The 16,240-nt window shown below is 46.3% G+C and overlaps 2 protein-coding genes across 2 annotated transcripts; one reads left to right on the top strand and one right to left on the bottom strand.

Annotated features, from left to right (window-relative positions):
* Nucleotides 1-3,414: 3,414 nt before the first annotated feature.
* LOC147980272 (mitochondrial-processing peptidase subunit alpha-like) lies at nt 3,415-10,298 on the bottom strand. The gene is made up of 13 exons (XM_087547475.1): nt 10,047-10,298; nt 8,352-8,573; nt 7,967-8,263; nt 7,730-7,897; nt 7,471-7,638; nt 7,291-7,371; nt 7,045-7,111; nt 6,858-6,955; nt 6,005-6,077; nt 5,838-5,908; nt 5,461-5,510; nt 3,827-3,939; nt 3,415-3,714 (listed from the first exon to the last, which is right to left on the bottom strand). The coding sequence occupies exons 1-13, from the start codon at nt 10,281-10,283 to the stop codon at nt 3,662-3,664; spliced, it is 1,698 nt and encodes a 565-aa protein (XP_087403601.1). The 5' UTR covers nt 10,284-10,298; the 3' UTR covers nt 3,415-3,661.
* A 1,434-nt stretch (nt 10,299-11,732) lies between these two features.
* Nucleotides 11,733-15,674, top strand: LOC125530824 (phosphatidylglycerophosphate phosphatase PTPMT2). The gene is made up of 6 exons (XM_048695235.2): nt 11,733-12,279; nt 13,012-13,134; nt 13,323-13,416; nt 14,638-14,720; nt 14,807-14,896; nt 14,996-15,674. Exons 1-6 carry the CDS (start codon nt 12,064-12,066, stop codon nt 15,392-15,394), a joined length of 1,005 nt encoding a protein of 334 aa, XP_048551192.2. The 5' UTR covers nt 11,733-12,063; the 3' UTR covers nt 15,395-15,674.
* Nucleotides 15,675-16,240: the final 566 nt, after the last annotated feature.

The raw sequence follows: 16,240 nt of genomic DNA, 5'->3' as shown, positions 1-16,240 counted from the left end.
GACTGAGGACCAGTGCAACTGGTGCTCGGGTTGTTCGAAATTTAGGTTCGTCACTGGCATTGAAGGTAATAGCCGTGTCACTCCATGGATTTATTATTGCCACGTGGCAGATTTCGGCAAGGCTGCGGAGTGTTCGCTTGCGCCTATTATTTGATGCGAAGGTCTCAAAGACTGTTAATATCGTATTGTTATCCACGAGATGGTGCTCTGTGGCATCTGGGATGAGAAGATCCTCACCACTTTTGGTCACCTGCCGGAGTACCCAACATGCTTTAAGGTTGTGTGTTGGTATGGTATCCGATGTACTATGAATTTTGCAGGGTCCGTTGAGCCATCCCTCCAATACGGTTTCCACGCCCTGTAGAGGGTCTTTCCTTCTTTGTAATTAACTCGGGTGTCTTATGATAGTGCACCCTTTTACTTCAGACTGGGTGTATATTCGGAGCCGGATTATCCCAAAATTTCGTTTTGGTTTTCCAGGCGCTTTCCATCGCACAGTACTTTCGTACTATGGACGCCAAGTCGGCGAAGCGTGATATGTCACGGCGACTTATGGCGTTAAGGATTCCCTTGTCCGTGCAATTATTGCAGAAAAGTGAGACTGCGTCTTCCTCGTGACAGTCCTTAACCTTGTTCATCACAAGGAGGAATCTGGCCCAATAATGATGTACTGTTTCCTGGGGCTCTTGCCTGATGTGGGAAAGATCGTTTATGTTTGGGTGGGTGGGTGGATTTGAGTCCGAACCCTTACCCGATCTGAGACCCAGGGGCCGGGGAGTTTCCAATCTTGGAAGTTCGGGTTTCGGGATGTTGCCCGATAAGTCTGGTCCGCCGCCTGACTCTAGGTTCAGGGCTTGGGTGATGTCCTCCCGTAAACGGGTATCCAGCTCGAAGAGCTCAGGAATCCGGACATAGTTAGTCCTCAAGATAGAGGAAGAATCGCCGCATTGTTCCTCCACCACCGCAATATGATGGGTGACCGGTGGAGAGTTAATCTCCCTTTGATCGGGTTTAAGCCCAATCCGATCATAGTCCGTAGCGACTCCCAAGGCGGCGATGCGATCCAAGAGCTCGTTTAGGGATGAGAGCTCCATTGGATCTATCTGCTCGGCAAATTCCGAGCCGACGTGGAGGCTGTTTTCGATGACCCGAGAAGTCATCGTCGGTGCAGCAGCCGAACGGGCGGTCATGATGAAACTGCCTAGCCGGAGAGTTTGGCCGACAGCCAGGGCTCCCCCGGCGATAATGTTGTTTTTAACAACGAGACGAGGCATCCTTCCTTACGGTGACGGCACAGTGGAACTCTCAATGAAAGCACCAATGTCGGTGTCAAAACCGGCGGATCTCGGGTAGGGGGTCCCGAACTGTGCGTCTATGGCGGATGGTAACAGGAGGCCGGGGACACGATGTTTACCCAGGTTCGGGCCCTCTTGATGGAGGTAATACCCTACGTCCTGCTTGATTGTTCTTGATAATATGAGTAGTACAAGAGTTGATCTACCACGAGATCGAAGAGGCTAAACCCTAGAAGCTAGCCTATGGTATGATTGTGTGTTGTTGGTCCTACGGACTAAACCGTCCGGTTTATATAGACACCGGAGGGGGCTAGGGTTACACAGAGTCGGTTACAAGGAAGGAGATCTACATATCCGTATTGCCAAGCTTGCCTTCCACGCCAAGGAGAGTCCCATCCGGACACGGGACGAAGTCTTCAATCTTGTATCTTCATAGTCCAACAGTCCGGCCAAAGGATATAGTCCGGCTGTCCGGATACCCCCTAATCCAGGACTCCCTCACCCGCCGCCGCCGCGAACCACATCATCTGCGCCGCGCGACCGACCTGGCCCATTGGTTGCGCGTGCCTTCGCAGGCCCCGTGAAGACCATCCCGAGTTCAGCGCGCCCCTCCATCGATCGAGCAACGGGCCGCTGCGTTGTCCCGTCGGGCTGCAGCGTCGCCGCCCCATGGTTCTTTTCCCGGCTGCACCGACTCGCGTCACCGCTGCGTTGCTCCTTCGGGCTGTAGTGTAGCGGCCCGCGGTCCCCCGTCGCCCCGAGGCTGTCCGCTCCAGGCCGTCCCGTGGCTACACTGACCCTCGCGCCACCGCTGCGTCGTCCCATTTGGCTGTAGCGAGCGTGGCATGCAGTCCACGCCGCCGTCCTAAGGCCGTCCCCGCGGCTGCACCGACTCGCGAACCGTCGTTGCGTCGCCCCTTCGGGTCGCAGCGTCGCGGTCCCCGCCGCCGCCCCGAGGTCTTCCCGCCGTCGCCCCGACCCGCCTGCCGCCACGGCCCGCGGTCTACTTTGCCGTCCCCGTGCGTCGACTTCCCGTGGTAAGCGCCGCACCGTCTCCCTTGGCGCGGGAATGCCATCGTCCGCGCTGGTCTTCGTTACACTGTCAGGGTTCTTCGCCTACTTCGAGCATCGCCGCCGCGCTCTTAACCTAGCCACCGCCGCCGTCAGGCCGCCGCCGCCGCTCTTCTTCAGCCGCCACCGTCGCTACCCCCCGTAGCCGCCGCACGTCCACCCCCTTTGTCTTCGTCCAGCACCAGCCCGTCGCCAGCGTCGCCGTCATCTACCCCGACCGCTTCATCTACTCCGACAACCGCGGGCGACATTGGCACGACGCTAATCGGCGCGCAACCATCGTCGAGTCCTTCTCTGCTGGCCTCTCCGACTTCTTCGACATGGCGTACATCTCGTGCAGGTCACAGTCTACGCATGTCCAGTGCTGGCAACACCGCCGCGTGCCTTCGTCCACGACGTGTCCCCGGGCCTGGCAAGCCTGATGCGGCGCTTCGCCAACTTCGTCTTCGTCCATCTACGCATGCCCGGTGCTGGCAACATCGACGCGTGCCTTCGTCTATGATGTGTCCCCGGGGTTGGCAACCCCGGCGTGAGGCGTCGTCGACGTCTTCTTCCCGACGCACCACTACTTCGACACCACTGCGCCCATGACTAAATCGGCGCCTCCTTGCGTCCGCAGCTCCACGACGACTTTATCGACACCAGCTACCCCGACTCCACATCGAGCACTGCATTTTTCGCACGGCTACCTCAACCACGGCTCCACCACCTACGCTATCGGCTACCACAACAAACGGCACAAAGGGCTACCGCCTTGCTTGAGCAATCTTGTCGGTTGCCACTCCAGCCACGACTCCGGGATGCGTCGACCATTACGACTGGGGGGGGGGGGGGGGTGACCGTTGACCTGCATTTGAATTCTTCTCCAGTCACTGGGGGGGGGGGGGGTTAACGTGATTGTATTAGGAAACATAGGATAAATTAGGAAGTATTCTGGCTTGTCTTGTACTTCAAGTAGATCATGTACTCTTACATATATAGCCCACGAGGCTCAAGCAATACAATGAACTATTCCACCAATCCTCTCTCTCCCTTCTAACATAAAGCATAATGCAAACAAGCAAGATGACTAGGTAAAAAAAAAGGAGTTAAAGCCTGCTGCAGATCTTTCAAAATATGTACATAATAGAGGAAAATAATAGTACTAACTAATAAGACAGTCAGCACCACTAACATGTGTTCAGTGAGTAAAAAGATGTGTTCAGTGGGTTCCAGTGGTTAGGGCCATTGCCACAGGAGTTACACATCTCTGCACATCTTGTGCAGCCGGAACATGTCTTGCAACGGGCTTTCCCTCACTTTGAATGAAACTTCCTGCTAACAGACTCGTAGGTTGGGACATTAGTAACTGCAAAACAAACATTTTTGGTAAACCACAAGACCACGGTCGCAAAAATGCTGCACAATCTACTTGAGGGCAAAAAATGTAAAGAAGAACGATGTGCTTAGTAAGAACATACCATCACCCCATGATGCCATCGTAAGGGGTGTAGAAATAATGTTCTTGGCAGTTGAAGAAATGTCATTCAGAGTAATTGCTTCGACATCGTTCAAGAATTTCTCGATGGGTTCCCTGCAATGTCATGAAAGCTGAATCACTGAGGTCTTATATTTAGGAATGGAGGGAGTACATCTGTAACACAAAATATATACCATATGAAAATATATTTCATGATGAATCTAAAGAAATTGACTTAGTATTGTAGATGTTCACATTTTTTTCTATAAACAATGGTCAAAGTTGACAAAGTTTGAGTTCGAAAAGATCTAATAAGCACTATATTTTGGGACAGAGGGGGTATGTAAATACTGCATGTAATAGCTAGAATATGGTCGACGTGTTTATTCGCAGCAAAAGAAAAATGATCAATCGCTTGCAAAAATAATGCAGCTGCCATCTATAATGCAGTAGAAGGTCAATTTCTAGCTAGACTACGGATCAACAACTGGAGGACTCTGATATCATGATTTTCATATGGTGATGTGAAGTTCTTTCAGCTTGGGTATAAACTACTGGACAATCCACAAGGTAGATACAATAACAGCATGAAAAAAATGCCCCAACAAGGCTTATCTGAAGCAAAACATCCTCTGGAAAAGAATAACTGCAACCTGTCCCAGCTCTGGAAAAGAAGCAAAACCCCTACAGCCACCTCAAACTTGGTTCACCAAGCCATTTCACCCAGATCGAGACTGGGAGTTTCTCGCTAAGTCACGGTTATCGTAGCTATTTTCCGTACATGGGCCTAAGGGCAACTCCAACGCGGATCACCTATCGGACATCACTGACAGCCGGCTGGGCGGAGGCCATCCAACTATACCCATAAAATGTCCACCCCATGTCAAATGAAGAGAGGGGAGATAAGGGAGGGAGAGGGAAAAGTGGGTTTGTGGTGGGGTCCAAGGCCAAGTTGGCGGTGTCCACGGACTTCCAGACTCCCCTAGAACCCCCCCCCCCCCGGTTTGAGGAAGGTTTGAGGAATTTCGGATGTCCAGACCAGTCCGTGGACATTTTGGGCAGATTTGAGGATCCACGTTGGAGATGCCCTAACCAAATTCTGCACTACGTGACTTTTTAGTTAGCACAGAACGTTACCTAATTGATCCACCATCAGGACTATATACAGAAAAACTATAACGTGAACTATGAAACCTCCTCATATTTCATCGAACAAATTAAGAATATCTATTTGAGTTCCAAAACTAGTAAGCATGTTGATTCTTCAGAAAAAACATATAAATTTGGAAAATATTTTCCCCTCAAAAGGGCACTGCATTGTTAACACAAGCACAGATGTAAATGTTGAGAAATACTGTTAAAAGTTCAAACAGAAGAGAAGGTAACATAACATTAACAGTGTTCAAATCAGACCGTAATAACTGCCTAGTTTGGTCAATAGAGTCTGTATGATTTCCAAATGATTGAATGCATAGCTAGTGCATGTGAACGTGAAACATCATGAACACTGGGGAGTTGACTTTAATAGCTACTCCCTCCGTCCCAAAATATAAGATCATTTTTGACACTAAGGTAAAAATTGATCTTATATTTTGGGACAGAGGGAGTAAGTTGCAAATGCCTGTCTAGCCATACCTTTCACCATAAGTCATAACCTGCCTCCCAATGTCTTCACATGCTACAGCCTGGAATGAATAATACCAAGTATCAAGTATATAATGCTTCTTACATTCTTAAATAGACAATATTTTAGAATAAGCAGTCAAAGTTTAGACTTTGATTGCTAATATACATACAACTTCTAAGATTTGTCACATGAAATTGAAATTAGCAGATCATCAATAGAATTTCCATAACATGCCATTTTATATAAGTTCCATTAACATACGATTAGAAAAGGCAATGGTCAAATGGGTGTATTTGAGACCATGTGGAGTGCCTATTTAGGAACAGAGTGGGGTATGGGTTAAAAGTTTGTCTGAAGGGTTCAATTAGGGTTTAGGAATGCATACTCTTGATTCCAAGTCCATCAAAACTTTACACTTTGCTGCCCGTTTAGCTCGATCAAGCTGTCCTTGTGTAACTAAGTAGAAACACAGCCAAGTGGGAAGATTAATGAGTGGTCAATTTAGTTCTACAGATGATTCGTTACACAGCAGATGTCAAATAAGATGCAAACCATTTCCAGGAGTGGCAACTTCAAGAAGTTCCCCTGCTGCCAAATCCACAGCCTTCGAGGCAAAATCTGGGCTCTGTGATCACAGAACACAAAAGCATGTTAGATTAGATACAATTATATGATAGAAAATAAAAAATAGTAGAATGATGAATCCGTGCATAAGTGTGAAACCAGGTCAAGCAATAATTTGTCCATTTGACTGCACCATGAGAATAAGTAAACTACAAAAGGAAAATAAAGAAACGACTCCAGCTGGAGTCTGGGCAATTCTTTACTCAACCTTTACACATTATTTGCGTTGTTTGTGTTATAGGGAGAAGTAGACAGTGAAAACGATACAAAATGTTGGACAAAATAGTGGTAGGATGGACAGGAGGTAAGATAAACAGACACGCCAAATGGCTGAAATTAGGATAGGTTACATGCCTCTTTGGTATGCAGAGATTATATCACAATTCTAACTGGATAGCCCCCAGAAAAGTACCAGAGAGTTAGCTTTTGTTATTTGCTTATTGCTACTGAAGGCATCAAAAGTTTCCACTCTTCCCCTACTCAAACTACTTTATCCTTTATGTTGGCTGGAGGGGCCTTTAGCTGTTTGGCTACGCATCTTTTCTCTAAGTAGGAGCAATAAGTTTCTTTGCCTTAAGCTGTTTCCATGTCATGTCGTTTCATGTAAGACTAATTACCGTATGTCACTAAACCCAATAATCAGAAAGAATAAAACATACCACTTAGCAATGCACACAAATTAACTATTTCTGGGAGATACAAGACATCACAAAGTTTTATTCACATCTTGAATTTCGGTGATAAAAAATGAAGGATAATTTATGTCTGAGAAGATGCTTACGGTTGTTGCAAGAATTCCAAAAATACCAGAATAGTTGTAGATACGATTGAAAGCGGAGAATGATTCGATCTGATGGTAGTGGCTTAATATCCGGAGAGCTGTATGTAAAGAGTGTTAAAGTAAAAAAATTAGAGTAATTTAATTTTGAATCATTGGCAGGGATGTAGAATTGAAAGGGATGACATACATAATCGAGAATACAAGCCCTTCCCAACACCGCAAGTACAGAACCAATCACCTCCCCCCATGAGCTTCTGCAGAAAAAGAAACTTATTATTATAGTGGGCAGTGGAAAGTGGACACATAGTTCACTTTTAATATGCAAGCATGATAATCAGTAAACCACACAAAACCTCGAAGAAAAGAAACTGCTCGTCTAGAATTTTGTCTGTAAATAACAGTCACTTAAATATTTGCTAACACCCACCAATACCTGAAGGACAGTTACAGTAATAGCTGTTTTCTCTTCATACCATCCACCTGGCACTTCAAAAGCAAGAGCAAAATGTGTGTTCTGTCCACGGGAGAGAACAAGTAAGAACTACAGAAGTAAATCTTAGATACATCACCATGACCAGACACCGCAAAAGATAGAAAAACAGCAAGAACTCACTTGACAGTCTGCTTGACAACGATAGTCTCCTCCCACATAAACTGATTTTGGCTCTTCTGGACGCTTCACAGCAGGAAGATCAGAGAGAAGTGGCTCAGCAATTGAAACTAGCACATCATGCTCAACTCCTGATGCTGCTAGGACCATCCTGGGTGCTGTGTAGTTTTCCTAAATGCCTCAATGCATACAGATTTCAAAACAAAATCTTTCTAACTAAATAACAGCAAAGATGAGTAGATGGCAGATTAATGAATCTTACAGCAACGAATTCCTTAAGAACGCCACTGTCCAATTTATGTATGGCAGGCTCTGGTGCCACCAAGGGCTTTGCCAGTGCCCCAGTATAGCCAGCAGAATGGAGAGCCTCTAAAAGTAAACCTTGAGGATTAGCAGAAAATTCAGCTATTTCAGCTTTCATCTCCTCCAGCTGTAAGACGACAGGACATTAATACAATGAAGGGTAAACCTGGAGCGCTTACCTTTAAAGATGGAATACCTGCTCTTTAACCTCCCAATCAAGAAATGCTGGGTTTCTCACACTATCAATAAGCACTTCAACCATATCAGGTACATAGGCCCTGAATGCATCATAGGTATAGCACATTTGTTCACGAGTAGCTATCGCAGAGACATTCCCTCCAATGGACTCTACCTCGCGTACTAGCCGCAAATGACTCCTGTTTGTGGTGCTCTTGAATGACATTCTCTCCAGTAGATGCGATGCTCCAGACGAACCAGGTGTTTCATACATAGAACCACAATCAATATACAATCCCACTGTTGCTGCTGGACTCTGCAGTTAAGTCCCTATAAATTACTCCCATGTAGATATTAAAAAAAGAAGGGAACACATTGAGACATCTGCAGGCACATAGTGATACCGTTGATGTTTCTGAAGCAATTTTGAGGCCATTCGGGAGAGTGGTAACTTTTGCCTTGGCTGGCTCTACAAAGTCTGGTAGTGGTGGAGGAATAGTGACGCCTGGGAGAGGGACATCAAGAGTTGGAAACTGGGTTGGCTTGCTACCAAGAAGCCAACCAAATAAACCACCAGAAGACTGCTTCACAACACTTGTACTAGCAAACCTACTAGAACCATGTTGCTGCAAGCAGAAAAAGCAAACAAATTGTGAGGCGGCGAGAACATCAGGTAACGTCGCTAAAACTCTAAAAGTAAAGGTTGAAAACTGAAAAGCTTGAACATGAAACCAATTTGTGTGCAAAATACATAAGTAGAAGGCAGGCAACAGGTGAAAATAAAAACCAATAGGACCAAATTGCAAAGCAAAACCCACCATATGTAAACTTAAAGTAACAAAGTGTGGCTAGTAACATATATCACTCCTTGAGTTTCAACTACAATATATTGTCGATGCTCTAAGTACTCCCTCCGTCCCAAAATTCTTGTCTTAAATTTGTCTAGATACGGATGTATCTAATACTAAAACGTGACTTGATACATCCGTATCTAGACAAATCTAAGACAAGAATTTTGGGACGGAGGGAGTATGACAACGTGATGTGTGAGGAAGTGTACCAGAATAAGTAATGGACACAAGGACACGATGTTCATACAGGTATAGAGCTCCTTAAAAATGATAACAAAGCTACTCGTGTGTTCTTATATTGGACATGTTACAAAGGAGGTGATGTTTGCACTAGTTAGAGGGAACGACGTGAACAAGTGTGTAATGTCGAACGGGATGCGAAATGAGGTGACATGGGAATTGTTTGTCTAATTAATATATAATCACTGAAGGGGCGCAGTTCCTTGGTATGAAGAGAAGCACATTGGATCACATGGAACAACAAACTAGGGTGGTTCTTGTCAGTGACTTTGATGATGGTGCCTCTGAATGACAATTGTTTGACAGTGTCCACGCACATTGATGAGTGTGTACGACTTATGGCACTTGGTAGTGTGAGTTGGTTAGGCACATGCTGTCTGTAGCAGACAGATGGAGGTATGGATTGTGCCTATGTGCTGGACCCAATTTAGCCTTAAGGCTAATAATGACAAAGTAAATAGCCAAAATGTATATAATGCCATATCACCAACTACATTTTAAGCATTTTATACAGTATCACAGGTTCACGATAGATCTATTTTTGTGTTTACGTATCACAGATTCATAGTATCGAAACCGTATCACTTTTTGTATTTTCGCTGAGCTGTAACACAGCCTAGGCGCCTAGCCCAACACAAGTACTAGTACGAGCTCCAGTACCAAAATCACATCGTGGTTCTAATTGGAGTGCGGATCAAGCAAACTGGTATTTACATCACCTCACAAGTTTGTCTGTCCAGCTCGGTGTCTGTCAGAAATCACCTGACTTGTACTATCAGCATCCCTTCTTCTCTAATCGAGGGACAACGAGCCCAGCACCCGCAGCAAACACCATGCGTATACACTCTAGCCCCCGTTTCTAAATGATGGGAGCTAGACCAATCGAACATGTAAACAACGGCATATGAATCGGCAGCAACTCCACAAGCACCAGCTGACGAATCAGCTCGTTTGTGTGACGAACGCTGAGGGTTTGCTGCGGGGCGGGCAGAGGGGGGAAGAGGGTACCTTGAGAGCGCGGAGGTGGCTGCCGGCGACCCGGTACATGGCTGCCGCCGCCCGGGAGCTCCGAGGGCGGGGAGTGGCGACCGGGACGGAGAAGAGGGGAGGGCCGCCGAGGAGCTGGAGGGCTCTGTGTTCGTGCACGACGAGAGCGTGCGTCAGTTGAGTGAGTCCGGCCGGGGCCGTGGGCCGTAGTTTTGAGAAATGAGCAGGCTGTTCCGGACCTGCATACAATCGGCCCATCGTGCCTATCGCGAGCGAATCCGCGATACAATCGGCCCATGGCGGCACTACTCTCTGGCGCGAGGAAAAATATTTGGAAAGATCAGATGATTCGGATCCAGCTAGTCGACCATGTTGTTCGAAAAGAAAAAGGGAAAAACTTGCCGACCACCGGTCACCCGAGTCAAATAGTGTGCCGGACCCGCCAGAGTCACAGGGGCCACATACACCATGATCGCTCGCAAGGACCCGAGCCGCCACGGGCCCACACGCAGCATCACGTAACAGTAGGATGCGTCCAACGGGCACCGCCCACGTGGAGCCCACGGCAAAGCAGAAAGCCAGAAACGGGCGGACGGCCGGCCGGCGTGGCGAGGGGGCAGCGCGGCAGGACGCACGCGTACGAGTCGCGTGACACACACCACTGACGACGCCAGCTCGCCGCGGTCCACTCGTTCCGCTGGCTCCAAAACCTCGGCCGTTTTTCCCTCTCGCGGACGCGGGAAATCTCGCGGCCGGGCGTTTCGGGTGACCGGGCGGTTTTACCTGGAATTATTGGTGCGCGATTAGGCAGTTTTTCGTCCGCACCCTTCGGTTCCTTGCAATTACCTTTGCGCGCCTCTCTGTTTACAAGGTAGCTTTCGAACTGGTCTTTATTTTCTTATACGCTTTGAGCCACTCTTTTATAGTCAGGTTAGCAGTATGGTCTTCCTGAGCGCCTTGTGTAAGCTGTCAGGTACTGCCAATCTGCCATGATCCGTTCTGATGCCAACTTTACATCCTTTTGCACGCTTCTATGGCTCAGTTGATGAGGGGTTTATGTTGGTCAAATGCACGTCCTTGTCACCAACAACCTTGCCTTGTTCCTCGCCGATGTGTGAAATTTTATATGTTTCCGTGGATGTGTTAATCTTGACCCGTGCTGTCCAATCAACCTATGGTTGGTGAATTATCCGCGCTTCACTTATCCCGCAAAAGAAATTGTCACCCGATTAATATCATAAAAGCTTGCTATCATCATTCAAACCAAGAATTTGTTATACGAAGATTGCTTGCTTGGTATGTCCAATCCCTTTGCACTTCTTTTTTTTTTACTAAAAGCACCATTTCTCCGCTAATAGGCTAATGGCTCGTCTCGTGAGTAAACATTCTTCAAGAGTTTCGCTCCAGGCTACATTATGCTTATAATCGCTCCGTGGCAAATGAATTAGCATTATTGTAGGAAATATTAACATGTTTTTATAAGGGTTATGTCTTTTTAGAGTATAAACATCATACATGGAGTCGTGAAGAAAGCTTTGAAGATTTGTTGCACCTACTCCCAAGCATGGAAAGGAGGGTCGCTCGGAAGAAAAAAAAAAGGAAAATGATGAAACCGCGCAATTACTCGACTGTCAAAGGACCCGCGGCGATAAACGCACCCACGTTTTGTCCACCAATAAATCCCATCCCACCAACCAACAAACAATCCACCCAAAACCCGGACCATCAGCCCCCTCTCCCTCCCCCCTCCCGTGGATCCGATTCAGCAGACTCGCCACCTGTTTTCGCCCCCGCAGTCTTCTCCTGAGGTTTTGCCTTGCCCCCACAGCCCACACTCTTCCCATTTCTCGCGTCTCCCCCTCTGCCCACCGCCAGGAGCAAAGCCCGAGCCGCAACGCCACGCCTCTCGATCCACGAATCTCCCCGGCGGATCTGCTGGTTCCGGAAGGGTTTGGGGCGCGCCGGAGGTGCCTCGGCGTGCGCGTAGGGTTGGGGCGTCGGGCTGTTTCCGGAGGGGAGGAGAGGGGAGGGGAGGCGCATGAGGATTCGCGAGCTGGGGGACGGCGACGGGAGGCCGGTGGAGGGGGAGGAGCCGGAGGAGGCCTGGGCTGGCGGCGGCGAGGTCGTGCGGCTGAGGGCCAAGCGCGCGCTCGTCGGCGCCGGCGCCAGGGTGCTCTTCTACCCGACGCTTCTCTACAACGTCCTGCGCAACCAGTTCGAGGCGGAGTTCCGGTGGTGGGACCGCGTCGACCAGGTGCTCACCCTGCCTTTGAGCGAATTTCGTGATTACTTTGTCTGGGATTATAGGCCCATAGTGTATGCCTATGTAGTGCTAGTATTGACTGATTCTTGTTCGATAAATTGGATCACTTGCGTCCATAAGATTGGATGATAGGGCGACTTTTTTAAACTGGTGAAGGGGGTGATTTTGGGCACCAGTTTTTTTATCAGGGTTTTCTCGGTGCCATCTACACTGGGGAAGGGTTACATCTGGTTCCATGATTGCATCTGACGCAGTGATTGCTCCGCTGTTAGTTTTGTGCAGAATTGCGACCTTCTTCTTCTTCTTTTTCGTGCGTGAGAGTATTTCTTGTAATTGACGTTCGGCTGTTGGAAAAGGCATGGCCGTTGTAAGCAGTGATTGCTGTTGTGTCTGGTCATTTCAGGCTCCATTTTCGAGTGCAATACATTTGAGCACTTTTTCTTCAGTATCTATGTTACTGTAGCTTGTTCTTCTGTATGATTGTCTTGTGGTCTTCCATTTGGCACTGGCGGGTGAACGTGTTTACATGCCTAGGACCACAGAATCCTTCTGTTGGTTAGGTGGTGAAAGGACGCATTCATCCCTAGATAGCATGCCTTGATTGATATTGTTAGGTGTTGTGATATTTTGCTTTGCACAATTTAGCATTTTGATGTATAATACTGTGACGTGCCCTTGCTATAAAGATGTCATCGTCTAAATTTGTCCAACCTCCATCTGCAGTGCATTTTGCTAGGAGCTGTTCCTTTCCCAAGTGATGTTCCACGTTTGAAGCAACTTGGAGTTCAGGGAGTTGTAACATTGAATGAGCCTTATGAGACTCTGGTGCCAATGTCCTTGTACCAGGTAATTTTTACATTACTTGATTTCATTGTTGCATGATTTCGTTTGTATTTGGATTTGAATTAATAAATGCAATTCCATACATACTGTGATTGATTCGCAGCCATGCTCCATCAGACCATCACTCTACTGTGGCTTTTCAGTTAGCAAAACAAATATGTACTGATGAGTAACACACCTTCTTTTTCCAGGCCTATGGGATTGATCACCTTGTGATTGCCACAAGAGACTACCTGTTCGCACCATCCCTTGAAGATATTTGTCGAGCCATTGATTTTATCCACCGTAAGTTCATGCCATGTCCTAGACGCAAGTGATAAATCATTAAATCTACATATCAGTTCTCCTGATGTCTTTAGTACCTGGCGATATGGAGTGCTGTTCTCCTGCAATAAGAAATTGATTTAGATTTGGGATGCAAGGAATGTAGATGATAGCTTGCGGTCAACTGCATAATGAACTGAGTATTATGTACATTGTTTGGTAGGTCGTCAGTATCAGATGGAGTAGGTATAACAATATATAGGTTAATGCAAACCTCCATCCCAACAGCAAGATGAAGGATTTATTTGATGTTGCTGTGGATGACATCATGCATGACAGTAAGTGGAATGGGCAATATAAATGCCTATGACAAAGAAACTGAGACCCTGTTATAATAGTCAGTCCTTTATGTAGACAAGGATAGTACACTACGAAGGAATGGCTACATATTCTGCTCATTCTTGAGTGCATGATTTATGTGCAAAAGCAACATTTCTCAACACTACACTATATTTGTTAACTATCAAGGAACTGCAGTTAACAAGCAATTTCACAAACTACACTTTTTGTGTATCATGATTTTCAGAAAACTACACCTTTATATGATTACAACGGAACTGCCAGGTTTGCCCCAACCCATCAGAGTCACAAGCATAAGTGTCCATGAAAAAGTTGCACCTATCCCAATTCATGATGATGTGGCTCAGTGGCTGATGGGTGGGACACGCCTGTTATTTTTGTTGAAATTCCAAGGAATCTTTTTCTGAACACTGATACAGAAATGGGGTGATTCTTTAGGCTATTCTTAAACTTGTAGTTCTTTGATAATATGTCAAGAAATGGTCTAGTACTAAAAAATTTGCTCATTGAAGGATTCTTTTTTTTTCTGCTGCTGCTGTGGTTGTAGTCATTGTTTTTGTTACTAGAGCTCGTCCTGTCTTTCAGTTCTCTTGTTTTATCCGCAATGCCGAAATTTGAACTCAATGATCAGCTGTCTGCAGAACGTTTTCAAACAGCAATGTCTATCTTATTGCATGTAAGATGTAACTATGTGCTATCTTCAAGCTTCCTTGACTGTTCTATTGTCCAAGGATGATCTGATCACTTATGCCTTGTCATTAGCAACAACAAATGTCCATTGAGTTTGGTTTAAATGTTAAAGAAATAAAGATCACATATTTTCTCAAAATTTCAATAGGTCTCAAATGGGTAGAAGTTAATATGTAGTTACTTGTTTTTCAGGCAATGCGTCACAAGGTGGAACTACTTATGTTCACTGTAAAGCTGGTAGAGGACGAAGTACCACTATTGTTTTGTGCTATTTGGTAATATAAGCTACATAAATTTCAAGCTGAATGTTATAAGTTTCATTCAGTTGCTGATAACAGATTATTATGTTCCTTCTCTTCAGATCAAATATAGGAACATGACTCCTGAAGCAGCTTTGGATCATGTACGATCCATTAGGCCCCGAGTGCTTTTGGCACCATCACAGTGGCAGGTATAAGGGCTGTTGCCTTTGTGTTCTATACAAATGAACGCCATCGTTATTCAGTCATGCATCTGCTAAGCTGCTTTCGCCAATGACATGATTTTGCAGGCTGTTATCGTATTTAGCACTCTCACCACTGGACGTCTTCCAGTAAGGAGTACAAACCTAAACTGTTACCTAGAAGGCACCAAAGCCTCCATTCCTGACAGTGATATCGAGGACTGCACGGTGGAGTTTGATTACGATGATAGCGGTTTACCTCTTTGTCAAGTTATGGTACCGAGGCCAAGCAGTCCAACTGGATGTGTCGATGCAGTGTTCATAACGGAAGCAGATCTGGAGGGCTACGATGCATATGTTGATACCGGGAAGGATGTTGTGACATTTGAAGTAGTAGCCAGTCGCAAGCCCATTATGAGGAGACTATCGTGCCTCTTTGGATCATTGAAAGTTACCAGCAACTGTGAGCCAGCCCCAAGCCGATTTACCGAGGTTCGCGCCTGCTAGGCAGGCCTGCTACTCGCTCTACGCAATTTTCTCCGTGTTGTGAGTCAAGATATATGGGACATCAGTAGATAGGCAGGCAGTCAGCCAGTCAGGCATCGTAGAAATATGGAGGTTTCTACAGCCACGGCAAACGCCACCGGGAAGAAGCTTTGTGTGCATAGGGAGATGGAGAGTTTACAGTTGTGAATGTGCCGATTGCCTTTTTTTTCACTCGGAAACATGTGGTTTGATATCACCATTGTTCTTTGGAATAAAAAGCTGATCATGTTTGGTGTCAGTATATTTCTGTTAGTTCATGTCTTTTGGAATAAAACAATGTTGGAAAACGTTCATATATTGTGGGATGGAGCCATGGAGGGAGTAGTTTATTGCTCTCTCTTATGGTGAATCTGGTCACTTAAGTCAGGCTTAGTCAATGGGAAAGAAATGCCTCCTCCAAAGGCCACTGTTGATTTATTTTTTTCATGAGTTATATGAAGTCACTGGAGCTTGCAAGAAATTATAGCACTGAATCGGAAGGTGCTTCAACCTTCGTGCCCATCCACTTCACAAAACTACCCTCGTGCCCATCCATATAGACCCCACCTCAAATCTAAACCATATAGACCGCTGAAAATTATAGCAGTCGATGCACGCTGAAAATTAAGTTTTTTGCTTGCTGAAAATTAAGGTTTTTGCTTGGTTGTTATTCTTCGACACACTCAACATCAAAGACCTGCTCGTGAGGAGGCACTGGCGTACTGTTGAGGATGATAATCTTTGTGTGTTGTGCCATCAGCATACATATGAGGATCGCCAGCACCTGTTCTTTTCTTGTAACTTCAGTACTAGAATTTGAAATTATCT

Source organism: Triticum urartu, chromosome 3A (assembly GCF_056163025.1).
Source record: "Triticum urartu cultivar PI428250 chromosome 3A, HENAU_Tu73, whole genome shotgun sequence".
Taxonomy (NCBI): Eukaryota; Viridiplantae; Streptophyta; class Magnoliopsida; order Poales; family Poaceae; genus Triticum; species Triticum urartu.
This window is presented reverse-complemented; position numbering and strand designations above follow the sequence as displayed.

Excerpts from the sequence above, each read along its gene's own strand:
- LOC147980272 (XM_087547475.1), bottom strand. The coding sequence starts at position 10,283 with ATGGGCCGATTGTATGCAGGTCCGGAACAGCCTGCTCATTTCTCAAAA. Across the intron at positions 7,112-7,290 it reads TTACTGTAACTGTCCTTCAG|AAGCTCATGGGGGGAGGTGA; the intron begins GTATTGGTGGGT and ends CTTTTTCTGCAG. Across the intron at positions 3,715-3,826 it reads GATGGCATCATGGGGTGATG|TTACTAATGTCCCAACCTAC; the intron begins GTATGTTCTTAC and ends TTTGTTTTGCAG.
- LOC125530824 (XM_048695235.2), top strand. The coding sequence starts at position 12,064 with ATGAGGATTCGCGAGCTGGGGGACGGCGACGGGAGGCCGGTGGAGGGG. Across the intron at positions 14,721-14,806 it reads CTATTGTTTTGTGCTATTTG|ATCAAATATAGGAACATGAC; the intron begins GTAATATAAGCT and ends CCTTCTCTTCAG. Across the intron at positions 14,897-14,995 it reads TGGCACCATCACAGTGGCAG|GCTGTTATCGTATTTAGCAC; the intron begins GTATAAGGGCTG and ends ATGATTTTGCAG.